At 33.8% G+C, this 14,456-nt stretch overlaps 2 protein-coding genes across 2 annotated transcripts; both read left to right on the top strand.

Annotated features, from left to right (window-relative positions):
• The first annotated feature begins 601 nt into the window (after positions 1–601).
• Positions 602–2,498, top strand: LOC118042222 (small ribosomal subunit protein uS15). The gene is made up of 5 exons (XM_035049834.2): positions 602–761; positions 859–931; positions 1,324–1,462; positions 1,563–1,749; positions 2,310–2,498. The coding sequence occupies exons 1-5, from the start codon at positions 739–741 to the stop codon at positions 2,341–2,343; spliced, it is 456 nt and encodes a 151-aa protein (XP_034905725.1). The 5' UTR covers positions 602–738; the 3' UTR covers positions 2,344–2,498.
• A 6,689-nt stretch (positions 2,499–9,187) lies between these two features.
• Positions 9,188–13,295, top strand: LOC118042223 (proline-rich receptor-like protein kinase PERK9). Its single transcript, XM_035049835.2, has 4 exons — positions 9,188–9,709; positions 10,517–10,777; positions 10,921–11,775; positions 12,213–13,295. The coding sequence occupies exons 1-4, from the start codon at positions 9,292–9,294 to the stop codon at positions 12,692–12,694; spliced, it is 2,016 nt and encodes a 671-aa protein (XP_034905726.1). The 5' UTR covers positions 9,188–9,291; the 3' UTR covers positions 12,695–13,295.
• The last annotated feature ends 1,161 nt before the right edge of the window (positions 13,296–14,456 follow it).

A 14,456-nucleotide genomic window follows, 5' to 3' on the forward strand; every position in this document is an offset into this window, starting at 1 on the left:
TGTATTCTCAAACTATAATAGCAAATGCTAAACACAATTCTTGGTCGATGTTTTGCGTAAAATAATATATACAAAAATATTTTATAAAAAAATAATCAATAAAAATTAAAGTTTATTAGTATTTTTTATAAAAATAATAATCAATAAAATATTTTTTTATAAAATATTTTATATAAAAAATAATCAAACTATAATAAATATTTTATCGACAGAATCGGCGGTTTTTACGCACAGATATATATATATATATATATATATATATATATATATATATATATATATATATATATATATGCTTGCAGTGATTTTGGTAGGCTAAATCAAATCTACACGGCCCATTTCATTTTTTGCCTCTCTCTATTGGGCCGCTGTACGTTTGCGTTTTTGATATGTTTATCAGCGCTGCGGGGTGTGTGATCCTACGACTAATTTTGGCATTGAACTTGCCAGATTTTTCCTCCAATAAATAAAAAACCTGCCAAATTTCGTCAGAGCACCGCTCCCACATTTGGAATCTCGGTCCATTGAAGGCCCGACCCAAACTAACCATGGCCTGGACCAATCTAAAAGAGTCCACAACACAAAAAACGAAAACTCCCAAGGAGTAAAAGCAAATTAACGGAACTATAAAAGCCTTACCCACACCCCTTTCTTCTTTCGCTAGGGTTTCACAGAGCCACCAAGGAGCTGCGTTAAAGCGACTGCAATAGAAGCAGCAAATCTCCAAAGTCCGTCATCATGGGTCGTATGCACAGTAAAGGGTGTGTTTCAATACCTCGACTTATTCCCTTAAACAATGTCATGATCACCACTTTCAAACTTAACTCAAGAATCCATTTGATTTATTTTTTTTTGCAGTAAGGGTATTTCAGCGTCTGCTTTGCCATACAAGAGAACCCCACCTAGTTGGCTCAAGATTTCTCCTCAAGATGTGAGTAACCCTAAATAACACTGCAATATCTTGTTTGCTCTTTGATTGTTTCTTAATGGATTTTTGAAAACTATGGCTTCCTCGCATATAGTAAACCGATGAGATATCATGTTTTTTGGGTGTATTTTGTTTTTTAACATGCTAATTGAGATTAAATTTGTGTACTTGCAATCCCATTATTTGCACAATAACAGTTTTTTTTTTTTTTTGTGAAAATAGAACCGTGTTACTGAGTGATCTGTTCAAGTGTTGCGTGACAATAGTAATACAATAAATATGAAAAAAATTAAATTTCAGTTTCCAAGCGTTTAACCTTAGTCATCAGTTGTTTGCGATTGGATTTATGTAGTTGTTATTCAGACAGGTACTCAGTGTTCTTTTAATTCTTTCAGGTTGACGACAACATTTGTAAGTTTGCCAAGAAAGGTTTGACACCATCTCAAATTGGTGTTATTCTTCGTGATTCTCACGGTATTGCTCAGGTGAAAGCTGTTACTGGCAACCAGATTTTGAGGATATTGAAGGCACATGGTACATATTTATTGATACTTTCTATCAAGACACTAATGGATGATGAGAAATGTTTTGACATTTCTTTTTAACAGTTCACTGCTTATTGCACTTTTTTCAGGCCTTGCCCCTGAAATTCCTGAGGATTTGTACCACCTTATCAAGAAAGCAGTTGCTATTAGGAAGCATCTAGAGAGGAACAGGAAGGATAAAGATTCCAAGTTTAGGTTGATTTTGGTTGAGAGCAGGATTCACCGCCTTGCTCGCTATTACAAGAAGACCAAGAAGCTTCCACCTGTCTGGAAATAGTGAGTATATGTGTTTCTTCCTGCATTTATAATTAAGTTGATCCTATTGGGATTAGTCATTATTTGTTATCATGGATTCACTTGGCACAATGATTTGGATCCCAACATATGTAAGTAGGTGGATATGTCAATCGCTTACAGGATGGGTCTTGGTAATAGCATTGCATGTATCCAATTCCAGGAATCAGTTATTATTTTTTCCTTTAAATTTCAATTTGGAGTAGTGCTGCCCTCTTTTAAACTGGATCGAGTTTATTGTAACTATTTGGGTTAAGTACGCTTTATGCCCTTAATATTAAATGTGATAATGGAATTGTGCACACAATGGGGCACGAGCTCTGTTTTTGTTAATCACAGTGGGTTACTAGCTTATAAATGCTACTGCATGCACGTATGATCGAAAGCTTGAGAAATAGTTAATGCTATTGTTTTTTGTCCACAAAAGTCCTTGTAGTAAACTTGAGGGTTGGATTAGCTTATAAACCACGCTCATAGTGTAATATTTGGAGCTTCATTATCTTCGCCTGAATTGCTGATTGAGCTTTTTTCTTTTCCTGCAGTGAATCCTCCACCGCCAGCACTCTTGTGGCTTAGGCAAGATTTGTTTGGTTTTAGCTGTCGGAACTTCCTTGAACTTAATCTTTGATGAACTGATCTCAGCTTTTTGATATTTGTTATTCTCATTTTTTCAGAACTTATGAATATTACCTTTTATTTTTCGTAATCTCAGCTTCTGGTTTGATGTTTTTGATGCTGCAAGTAATGTCGGGATTCTGAGTTTGAATAGATGCTGAATTAAGTTGATTCTTGTCAACATTTGCAGAATTTGAAACCTGGTTGTTAATGCCTAGCAAATTTAAGATTTGGATCTACGAAACTGGCCCCTTAACGTAATGCCGTGAACTGCATCTCAGATTATCGAACGAGAAACTGCCACTTGTTAGTTCTGCAAGTGCTCAAGGCAGCTTTGCTGTTTCGGTGAAAGATCAATTTTCAACATAATGTTTGTGCGTTTTGGAAACTTGGAATTGACAAATAAATTGAGTTGGTCAACGAAGCTATCATATTATGGTATCTGCCCTTGGTCCTGTGTCCGTGAATTAATTAATTTACTATGGAATTGAAAAAACTGTAAGAGATGATTGTTTCATGACTGAACAATTGAAGACGTAATTCGCGTTTTCCTTTTCTTTTCCTTTTGGTTTATTTTCATCTTACGAGAAAGGGTATTTTTTTTTCTTATGTTGGCCGGTGTGTGTATTTTCCGGAGTATAGGATATATTTTTTTTAAAAATTATTAAAATAATAAGGATAAAATTTTTATTGATAAAAATAATTGGAGGTTGAAATTGAAAAAAAAATAATTTTATAAAGAATTTTAAATAAAATAATAATAATAAAGAATTTAAATCCAATTTAAATAAAAATATTAAAGGAAGATGAAATTAAATTATTTTATTTATAAATTATTTTAAATAAAATAAATAATAATTAAAAGAATATATATCAAATTTAATGTAAAAATAAATCAAAGAATTGCTTTTAAAATTTAAAAAATCAGAAAAAGAAAAAAAAAAAAATGTATTAGTTGCATTGGACATTGTACACGATCTCACGCGTTGCTGAAATATAACGGGGTATTTGATAAGCTAGTGTTTCCAATGCACCATTTTTCATTTTAAATTTATATTTTATATTTATTAAAATATTAAATTACATTGATTATTACTAAAAACTAATATGAATTATGAAAAAGTACCTGCACCCCCACCTTAACAAATTTTAATTTAAAGGATAATTTTACTTCTTTTCTTTTAAGAGACAGTTATATATGCAGATTTTTTTGCTAAGCTAGGTGCTAAATCTCATGTTTCGCTTTAAATTTGAGAGACTCCCCTTAATGCATAAATACTATTTTGTCAAGAGATTCCACGAGTCTCTCTTTTGTTAGAGTTTAGTCTTTGTGGTCTATTTTCACACACGCACGAGGAAAAATATGCATTGTGGGATACAACACTTAATTTTATATTTAAAAATAGAAGCTATTTTTTTATGGGTGTGAAAAGGGATACGTTTGTGTTATTCACTTATCAATATTTAAAATTATAGACTATAGTGGTGAATAATAAAACATATCTAAAGTTATAAGGAATTTTACCCTTTTGTTTTAGCTGTTTTGTTATATATTATGGTCCATCGGGGGCATAAAAAGGGGTGGGCGACATCAAGCATTATTTGATTCTACCTAGGAAGTTTGGCTTATCATTCCAAAGTATTACAAGATTTAAAGTGCATTGATTTGTCTCCCCTATGCGTCTTGTGTGTGGAACAGAATCAAAACCCTCCCCCTGCAACTCCGTGACGACCTATTATCAAATGTGCCCTCTTTTTTTTTTTTTTTTTTTTTTTTGAGAGAGAGTCGCAATACAGAGAAATAAAGGAAGATGTAAAGCTGAAACGATGGAGATATGAGAAATGGTTTCCAACGAGCAATCCAGCTAGGATATTGTGAGGTGTAGCTCAGTTTCTTCATAGAAATATTGAAAGGAGATACCCTTTTGATCATTTTTGTGCCACGATTTTGAATCGAGAAGCGGAGGCAAGGGTTTTTATGATTTCAACCCTCCCGAGTCACGAATCAAATCATGGCTGTCGATCCCGATTTGTTTTATGTGGTAGGTGAGAAAGCTTTTCTGCATGGAATTCGTTGGACTTTCATCGTTAGCCATGTCTAATCTACCATAGAATATAAAAATTCGTGGGTGGATGTGAATTACTCTTAGAAATTAGAATCAGGAGTCGGTGCTAAATTATGAGCACCGAGACTCCGAGCTTTTCTGTGTTTTTTATTGACAGGATTAGGTAGCATTCAATCTATATATAAATTTAGGACTATATATATCCTTGGATGCTACGGCATTTCATTAGTTTTTGCAAACATAGTGCAATCTTTCACCTTGATTTCCACCATGGCATGATCTTAACACCTAGCGACAAGGTCCCATTTTTCAGAAAATGGTTTCACATGCTCTGATAGAAGGAGATTGGGCCCTTCCTTCGTTCTTCAACGTGAGAGACAAAACAACATGAATACTAATTTCACATGCTGCTCTTAATCGAGTCCATACTCAAGGGTGTCCGACCATGCAAGATCACCTGAGATCAAGCACCTTCTCAGACCAAATACAAGTCTTAAATCAAAGTTGATTATATAGCGACTAAATCTAGATATTAGATCAAATAATTTAATAAATTACGAGCTGCGAAGAATAAAGTAGGCGAAGCAAAAAAAGAAACTAGCATGCCAGCAAAATGTTATTAAGAACATGAACAGATTAAATCACACTTGCTCAAACGTAGATTAAACAGTACTGCAGATTGAGATAATTATCATAAGAGTGGAGCAATGATACGATAGAAGGTTAATTATTCCATTTGTCCTTCAAACAGAATTTACCCATCTCCTGCCTCTGTGGGATGCCAGTCTTTAACAGAGGCGTTAAAAATCTGGATTTTAATATTTGGCATGGTGCTTTGAAATACTCCATGGATCTCTATGATTAGAGAGCTCCAGAAGCTCTGAATTTTCTTTCAGCCTACTGCCCACCTTTCCTGCTCGAACTTTGATTGGGAGGCTGCTGTGCTGTCATCGTGGTGGTTATGGGCCATCGACTTTTCCCTCTCTGTCCTTCGCCATTAAAGTCCGAGCATGGAAAGGAAAGGAGAGCAATCATCAACGTCATTTGTCAAAGGTTGGCATCATATTCCCTTTTGAAAACAACATCATCCTAACTACGATTTTGTTCTTTTATTGGTGCTTTAATTTCCAACCTAATCTCGCATCGTCTGTTATCGTGTTTCTTCGCAATTTAAGTTACCTTGGCGACCTGCTTTGACCTCGATAATTCAAAATTAGATACAGAAAACTGCGAGACAGAAAATCTTGACTCGCCTTACACAATGGGTACAAAATCTATTTAAAATTTGGTATTGGGCTGCAGCAAACGTGCTAAAAAAAGTATCCCCATGGTTAACAATAAAACAACTCAATCACTAATGTAGATGCATGCATCCTTAGAGTATGTTCATTTTTACAATAAAAAAAATACTTTTAAAAATTTTAATTTTTTATATATATTTTTAATTTTTTTATTATAATTTATTTTCTATGACACTACTTAAAAATTTAAAAATAATTTATTTTTCTGAAAAAATTATTTTCTAAAAAAACTACTATAACAACGAAGAAACTAATTAATTATGGTAAGGTACGGACTAGTATTCCCTTAATTCATAAGCGAAGGCTTTTGTTGAAACTAATTGTTACAAAAAACAAAAGGATTTTTCCTAAAAAAATAATGATTTTTTAAGTTTTTTACTATAACAACGATGAAATTGTAATTTTTTATAAGATAAATTTACCACTTTATACTTGATGTGTTTATTATTATAGACTTAATATTTATCAATATTGTTTTTTTCTTATCTGTAACTTTCATAATTAACCCTTATCTTAAAATAATATATCTACTTTACACCTGGCATACCTAATGTTGAAACTTGAAATGACACCTTGAAGATTTTTAAATTTTTTTTTCTTACATCTTACATTTTCTTGGATCTAGTCCCGTCGACTAGTCACGGCATACAGGTAATTCCATGCACTAATCTGTTGCCTGTCTTGAATAATTGGTTTCTCTGATTGAGAAATAACATAAAAATAATGGGCTAAAAAATAAATATAGGGTGACAGTATTTTCAAAGCTAGAGTTGTCTGTTCAGTGACTAGAACCCACCGTTATGGACACCATAAGAATCTAACAATTTCCGGTACATGTCCTCTCTTCAGACAGGGATTTTGAAATTTCTTTGCTCCTCGGTGTCCTTTAGACTGGTCCAAGTTGGGCGCTTGGAAGGGTAAGGGTCTTCTTGATTGAATCACGGCGCTTTGAGTTCACAATCAAGCTGAACCTGAACCGTTTTTCTACGCTCATCCAACGGCCAATATCCACCGGTACATCGCCCTTGCACCCATGTCTCCATAACACAACGTCGGTTCCTTATGATCTCGGGGCCCGCCCTCTTGCCTTAAGAAAAACCTTACGAGATTCGAGTGTTGACTTTTATGGAGATCCCGTGATATGTCATCTCGGTCCCTGTAGCTTGAGACTTGTCGATATCCATCCTGGAGCAGTACGGCTTCACTGTCACATTCAAGCATGGGTAAATTGCTGACGGTGACTAGTTGCCGGGCCATTTTTTAACTTTGTCGGGATATTTCCTCAGACGCTATATGTGAGCAGAGAGAGTTGAGAGGTAAAATGAAAGAAAGGAGAGAGAGAGAGAGAGAGCGAGAGAGAGAGAGAGAGAGAGTTTAGTGATAATATTGCATGTATGTGAAATCCATAACCATAATCATTGTCGGTGAATATTTTTATAGGATTTTAGGATAAAACAAACCTGAAATCTGCAAGTACTTATTGTTTTTTTGAACAATCAACATATTGAAAGGCAGAAGGAAAAGAGACGATAATGCGTCAAGAAACCTGCTTATCTAACTAAAAATTAAAATTAAAAAGAAAAGCTAAAAAAATATGAGAAAAACATTGAATATATATATATATATATTTTATATTGTTGATTGTAATAGTAAATGATTTTACCAATAAGAAAAGTTCCAATAAACTGTTTCTCCGGGGTAAAACAATTTTTTTATTTAGTTTATTTTAGAATTATTGGAGGATATCTCAGTCTTTTCATCATTATTTTATATAATAAATAATTTTTTTACCTTTAAAAGAAAATAATTATTTAACTATGGTCTAAGATCTTTTTTGATATTTCATATTTTTGTGACACTATAATGACTTTATTATCTTTAAAAAAAAATAACTACAAATTCATTTGAATTAATTATTATGAGTTGAAATAGTAAATTTACCAGTTTTTCCTACAATAGCTTTAATACTTACCTTTTATCAATTATTGTAGATTAATTATTTTTTAATTGAGAGAGGCGATTATCTTTTTTTTTTTTTTTTTTGCAAAGTTTGTTACTAGAATGGGCATAAATATAAAACAACACCTAACTTGAATCTAAGTTTTCTTTTTATAAAAAAATCTCTTTTAAAGCTTGACTTTTGAGGTTTAATCATCATTTTGGAGATAACTTGGTCTTTTACTTAATATTGATAATAATTAAAAAATACTATTTTATTTTTTTTCTAATTTAATCGTTCAATGTTAAACTGATTGAGAAATAGACGTCACGAATGATTATTTTTCTTGATCAATTAGGATTATCACGATCTCAAACAAACATTTATTTTAAGATTGATGCTTGAAATTACAAGCATCTAATTTTTATCATATAATTAAGTAAAAAATATTTGATTTTTTTTTATTAAACTCATAAGTTTATGAACCGAGTTGCATATGACCGAGATTATCTAATATGTCGTTGTCTCAACATTTGAATTTTTAAAAAAATTGATTCATGATTTTGGCCGATTATTTAGGTTGCCTTTGAACCCATGAAATCAATTAATTCATATCTAGTTAATTCTTATATGATTTAATTGGAAACTTACGCTGAGTAAGGAACCAAGTTAATGGATTTCAAGATTTACTTGCTTGTTTGGGTTTAATGACATCACAAAAAAAAAAACACCATATTTTAGTATTTCTTTTTATATTTTTTAAAAAATTGATCCACATGACTAAATTCAGATCGACAAACTAGTTTTAATTCCTAACTATACTAGCTTGTGTGATCTTGAGAAACACTAAAGTAATGTGTTATTAACATACACCAGGGAGACATGTTTTTATGGATAATCATATCATTTAATATTGATTTGAAAATGTAGGATATGATTTTTGTTCTAATTTTGTTGAAAAAACTCCATTTAAAAAAGAAATAAAATAAATTTTTTTAATTCACCACACACACACACACATATATATATAACAATCATCAAGAATCTCAAACACAACTCCATAACCAACCCAAGATATAATTATAAACAAACCATACAAGTTTCCTTTTAAAAACAACTACTCATGACCAAATTTTTTACCCCACCTAGTGTAAAAATCTAATAAAAAAAAGAAAAGAAAAGACAATTATTATCTTAGCAAATCTCACCGATATATATGGTGGAAGACAAACTAATCAATTAAGATAAAAAAATATACCTTCATTTAGTCTAAAAAAATGGCTTATACCTTCTATATAGCTAAAAAAGAAATCAAGGATCATGTTGGAACTCTAAAGATTGTAGAATATTGACAAGTCTTTAACTACAGGGGCACAAATGAAACATCATTGCAATTGGAAAGACTAAAATATATTTTTTTTAAAAAAAACTTCACCTGCAAAAAGATTTCACTGAAAAGTGAAAAGAATAAAGGATTTCCTGTACCTTCATTAATTCAACTAGCAACTAAGATTCTAAGCCCTTCACTCTCCATCTCTCTTTCACACCACTTCAAAATCACCACGCTTTCCCTCACTTTCCTTCACTTTCTCCCAAACCAAACATGCATCTCTTCTTCTATCTCCTTCTTCTCTCCCTCTCCCTCTCTCAAACTCTCTCTTCACCAACAGAACTTGAACTCCTAATGCAAATCAAGGCTTCTTTAGACCCGCAAAACAGGTTGTTGACATCATGGGAGCCCAACAAAGACCCATGTAGTGGTGCCTTTGAAGGTGTGGCATGTAATGAACAAGGCCACGTGGCTAACATTTCCCTTCAAGGGAAGGGTCTTTCAGGCCAAATACCAGCAGCTTTAGGTGGCCTAAAGAGTTTGAGTGGTCTGTTCTTGCATTTTAATGCATTGAATGGAGTGATACCAAAAGAGATTGCTGAGCTGAGTGAACTCAGTGACTTGTATCTCAATGTTAACGATTTGTCTGGAGAGATTCCACCCCAGATTGGTAACATGTCTAATCTTCAAGGTAAGTTAAAAAGTTAAATCTTTTTTTCTTTTAACGTTGCAAATTATTATATATATTAATGGAAATATACTGGGAATATTTGTTGTGTGAAAAGTTTCAATATTGTAGTATAATTAATCCATTTTCATTTCTCTGTTTTTTTTTTTCATAATTTAATTGTTTTCTAGGTTATTTTTATCTCAGCATTTCAAAGATTGAATTTAGTTCCTTGGAAGCTAACATCTTGGCTGCTCTTTCTCTCTGAAATATACAGCTTGCTTGCATTGGGTTTCCATTTTTGGGCATATAGATTTTCTTACATTCTTAATTAAAATAAAACAAAGGTTTGGTAATGATATCTGATTTTGGGTTGTTTATTTTTTGAATTCAACAACACTTCAATGTCCTCCTTGATCAATAACAGAAAGCAAAGAGCCAAAAAATAGAAGAAGTTCCCCTTCCATTTATATGTAAATGATTACTTTAATACTGAAAAGAGAGTGAGAGAGAGGGACAGTCCTCCATTATTATTTAGATGGTCAGAAGTTATTGCTTCTTTCCTTTCTAAAGATTCATTCCTTTGGCTTATGGCGGGGTCAGTGTTTTAGAAACAGTGCACCCCTTAACCTGGAATCTTTGCTCCAACAATTGATATCCTCCGCTCTACAGTCATAGCTTGTAGAGAACTTTAAGTTTGTTTCTTGATTTATTGCTTATTTTGCTTTAGCACATCATATCATAAGCTACCTTGTGGAATTTCAAGGACGCTACTGCCACCAAATGGGGGATCTTTTGCAACTGAGTATTAATTTTGCTCTCTGCGTACAGTTTTGCAGCTTTGCTACAATAAGTTGGCTGGGAGTATACCAACACAACTGGGATCTCTGGAGAAGCTCAGTGTCCTTGCTCTGCAATATAATCAACTAACTGGTGCAATTCCTGCGAGCTTGGGGGATTTGGAGTTCTTGTCAACGTTGGTTTTGAGCTTTAATGGCCTTTTTGGTCCGATACCTGTAAAATTAGCTAGAGCTCCTCTGCTAAAAACTCTAGACATTCGTAACAATAGTCTCTCCGGGAATGTACCTCCAGGTAAAATGGTTTCTTCAACTATAGCATATCCTAATGTATGCTTTCTATTACTTGTTTGTTGATGTCAAAGTAAAGGTATAACTGACTTCTGATTTGACTTGTTTTTTTTCTTTTCTTTTCTGTTTTTATGGCTGAAAATGAAGCTTTGAAGAGGCTAACTACTGGATTTCAATATGGAAACAACCCTGACTTATGTGGCGTTGGGTTTTCTAACCTTGAAACATGTGTGACTTCTGATCCTAATAAACCTGAACCTTCCGAACCTAATGTTGCTTTGCCGAAGGACATCCCAGAGTCTGCAAACCCTTCTAATTGCAGTAAAAGTGACTGTTCACATCTGAAAAAACCCCCAAGATATGGTATCATATTCGGGGTGATTGGAGTTTTCATTGCAATGTCTGTCTCCGGGTTTCTGATGTTCTCATGGTACCGTCGCCATAAACAGAAAATTGGAAGTGCTTCTGACACTTTGGATAGCCGTCTTAGCACTGACCAGGCCAAGGAGGTTTACAGGAAGAGTGCCTCCCCGCTTATTAGCCTAGAATATTCCAATGGGTGGGACCCCTTGGCCCTTGATCGAAGCACAAGTGGGTTTTCTCAAGAAGTTCTTGAGAGCTTCATGTTTAATTTAGAAGAGGTGGAGCGTGCAACTCAGTGCTTCTCGGAGGTGAATTTGTTGGGGAAGAGTAATTTCGCAGCTACCTACAAAGGGATCCTGAGAGATGGGTCAGTTGTTGCTATAAAGTGCATCACCAAAACAAGTTGCAAGTCTGATGAAGCTGATTTTTTGAAGGGGTTGAAGATATTGACCTCGTTGAAACATGAAAATCTGGTGAGATTGAGAGGTTTCTGCTGCTCAAAAGGAAGAGGGGAGTGTTTCCTCATCTATGATTTTGTTCCCAATGGAAATTTGGTGCAGTATCTTGATGTAAAGGATGGCAGTGGGAAGGTTCTTGAATGGTCGGCTAGAATTTCTATCATAAATGGCATTGCTAAAGGCAAGTGTATCTTCTTGCTTGCAGAAGTTGCAGTAATTGTTTTGTTTTCTCACTGTTTCCTTCTTTTTATCTCGATGTTAGCTTGACTTCCTGCTAAAGTTTTAGAAATGGCCATTACTAATGTCTTTTCAAGTATGCTATTGTCTATGAGGGTTTGGATTTTGGTGGCAATCGAGGCAAAGGCTGAGTTAACCATATGATTGACATAGATGATGGAGGCTGTGATCCATTGAGATAGACTGCAAACCTTATTGAGACATGCATTTGTTGAAGCTGGAATTACTGTTATTTTATTGTCATCTAGATCCAGTTAATGATCATTCTAATGGCCATTACAAATGATTTTTGCATGAAGTTGCAAAATACCTGTGCAGTATTGAGCACATAATATGCTAACTCCTTTGGCCTATACTGAAGTTTTGTTCCTTCCTATCCAGGTATTGCGTACTTGCATGGAAGTGAAGGAAATAAACATGCTGTAGTTCATCAGAATATATCGGCTGAGAAAGTGTTCGTCAACAGACCGTATAATCCCTTGATCTCAGATTCAGGCCTGCACAAACTCCTTGCGGATGACATTGTCTTCTCCATGCTCAAAGCCAGTGCTGCCATGGGATATTTGGCTCCTGAATACACAACCACTGGCCGTTTCACAGAAAAGAGCGATGTTTATGCATTTGGCATGATTGTACTTCAAATCCTCAGTGGAAAACGTAACATCACCCAGTTGACTCTCCACGCAGTTGAGTCATGCAGGTATGAAGATTTTATTGATGCAAATCTTGGAGGAAACTTCTCAGAATCAGAGGCAGACAAGCTTGGAAGAATAGCCCTTCGTTGCACTAGTGAATCTCCTGTTCACAGGCCAACCGCGGAAACTGTGATGCAAGAACTAAGCGAATCTATTGTCGCTGCTTAATTTATTTGAAATTATGGTCTTTTTGTCTCAATTTTCGGACAAGAAGAGGGAAGTTGTAGATGCGTCACTAACCACTAGCAGATGTCGAAACTCCTTTTACTAATATCTAACTGCACCGTGTTGTCTTGAGGACTCAAGTTCCTGTGAACGTCGTATCTGTGACCGACCTTCGAGCCAATTGTAATAACCTAGGGGGTTGTCTGAAATGAATTTAGTCATGTAACAAGTGAGTGTCTGTTTTCTTAATAAGCAGACTAGGTTTATTCTAGTTGCATTCAAAGTTCTTGCGGGTTTATGTTACTCCATGCATGCTGTAGCGCATGAGAATTGGGAAACCCTTTCATGCATTTTTCTTCGCCCTCAAATCCTTGGGGTTCTCTTCCTCTGTTCCAGGAATCAAACACCATTGACACAAAATAGCCTGACCTTGCATAGCCACTTCCATCTATTATCTTAATGGCAGCAAAGTACTATTGGTTTTCCATAGATAGAAAGGTCATGGTGAGCTCTGCGTCATAGATTATACAGCTCAACTAATTACTTTGTGGTTGGAAGATTGAACACGTTCAAACCTATTTTATTGAATTTTTATTTGATTTTATTATTGGAGTTAATCTTATTTAGTTTGGACTTCCATCTTATTTTAGTAGATTGCTAGTCTAATTGTTGGAATGGTTTACTTCTACGTACTATTTTAGTGTATCTTATTTTTTATGAGATTGACACTTTATAATGATTGATTAAAGAAATTGCATGCATAACTTTTATAATAGCCAAAACCCAATAATTGCCACTCATTAGAATCGTGTTTTTTTATTTTTTTTTATTATCAATATCCTTAAAAGAATGAAAAAAAATAATCAATAACCAAAATTTATCAGAATCCCTTTCCAATATGCACCCTCCAAGATCTGTTCCAACCTCCCCTCTCAATCTCTTCAAATATTCGATATTTGTTAACAAATAATAAATGCCCATAGCTTCCTCTGATCTCCTCTGCTGTTATGTTTTATTCTTCACACAAAAAAGAAATGACAACGAAAGAAAAAAGAAGGAAAATAAACCAAAAGAAAGAAAAGAAAAACATGTATGAAGCTTTGCCACATCTTAAGGGACGACCACAGATAAAATACAAGGGCCAAACTTGGTCTCCTATTAAAGTCCACAATGGCATTTAGTTTTTTTATATTAATTATTAATACTATTAAATTTCACAATGACATGTAAGAAGCTTCACCGTACCATCCATAGTAATTCTGCCACTGTTTACTTTTAAATTTTTTTTTTTTAATTAACTTGAGTGTCCAACCAGCTTTCATGTATTTCAATTAATCCCACGAGCTCTAAAATTAATGATAATATAAGTTTCTAGTAACCATTATATTAATAACTACAAGACTCGAACTTGAGATTATAAGAGAAATAAATTTTTTGGTTATAAGCTTTTTATAACTAGACTATTTACAAGATGGTTTTTTGAAGCATGATGAAACAAACACCTTTAATTTTAGAACGTCATGAGTGAAAGGAATTATAACTTAACGACATTGCATTAAACAAATAATAATGGTCATTTGATATAAAATGAACCATTATTCTAAACATTGACCCTTATTATAATAGCCTTTCTTAGTTTTTATATATATAAAAAAATTATTGTTACTTTAATGACAAAAACATTGAAACTTGCCCTAATTATAATGGGTTTTTTTTTTTTAAAAAAAAAAAAAAACTAGATAGAAAACATGTCTTTTTTGGTATC

This window comes from Populus alba, chromosome 2 (assembly GCF_005239225.2).
Source record: "Populus alba chromosome 2, ASM523922v2, whole genome shotgun sequence".
Classification (NCBI taxonomy): domain Eukaryota; kingdom Viridiplantae; phylum Streptophyta; class Magnoliopsida; order Malpighiales; family Salicaceae; genus Populus; species Populus alba.

What these genes read in the sequence shown, in the direction of transcription:
- LOC118042222 (XM_035049834.2), top strand. Translation starts at nt 739, where the DNA reads ATGGGTCGTATGCACAGTAAAGG. An exon ending in GAGGATATTGAAGGCACATG is followed by an intron (nt 1,463 to 1,562) that starts GTACATATTTAT and finishes CACTTTTTTCAG; the next exon opens with GCCTTGCCCCTGAAATTCCT. An exon ending in CTTCCACCTGTCTGGAAATA is followed by an intron (nt 1,750 to 2,309) that starts GTGAGTATATGT and finishes CTTTTCCTGCAG; the next exon opens with TGAATCCTCCACCGCCAGCA.
- LOC118042223 (XM_035049835.2), top strand. Translation starts at nt 9,292, where the DNA reads ATGCATCTCTTCTTCTATCTCCTTCTTCTCTCCCTCTCCCTCTCTCAA. An exon ending in TAACATGTCTAATCTTCAAG is followed by an intron (nt 9,710 to 10,516) that starts GTAAGTTAAAAA and finishes CTCTGCGTACAG; the next exon opens with TTTTGCAGCTTTGCTACAAT. An exon ending in CTCCGGGAATGTACCTCCAG is followed by an intron (nt 10,778 to 10,920) that starts GTAAAATGGTTT and finishes CTGAAAATGAAG; the next exon opens with CTTTGAAGAGGCTAACTACT.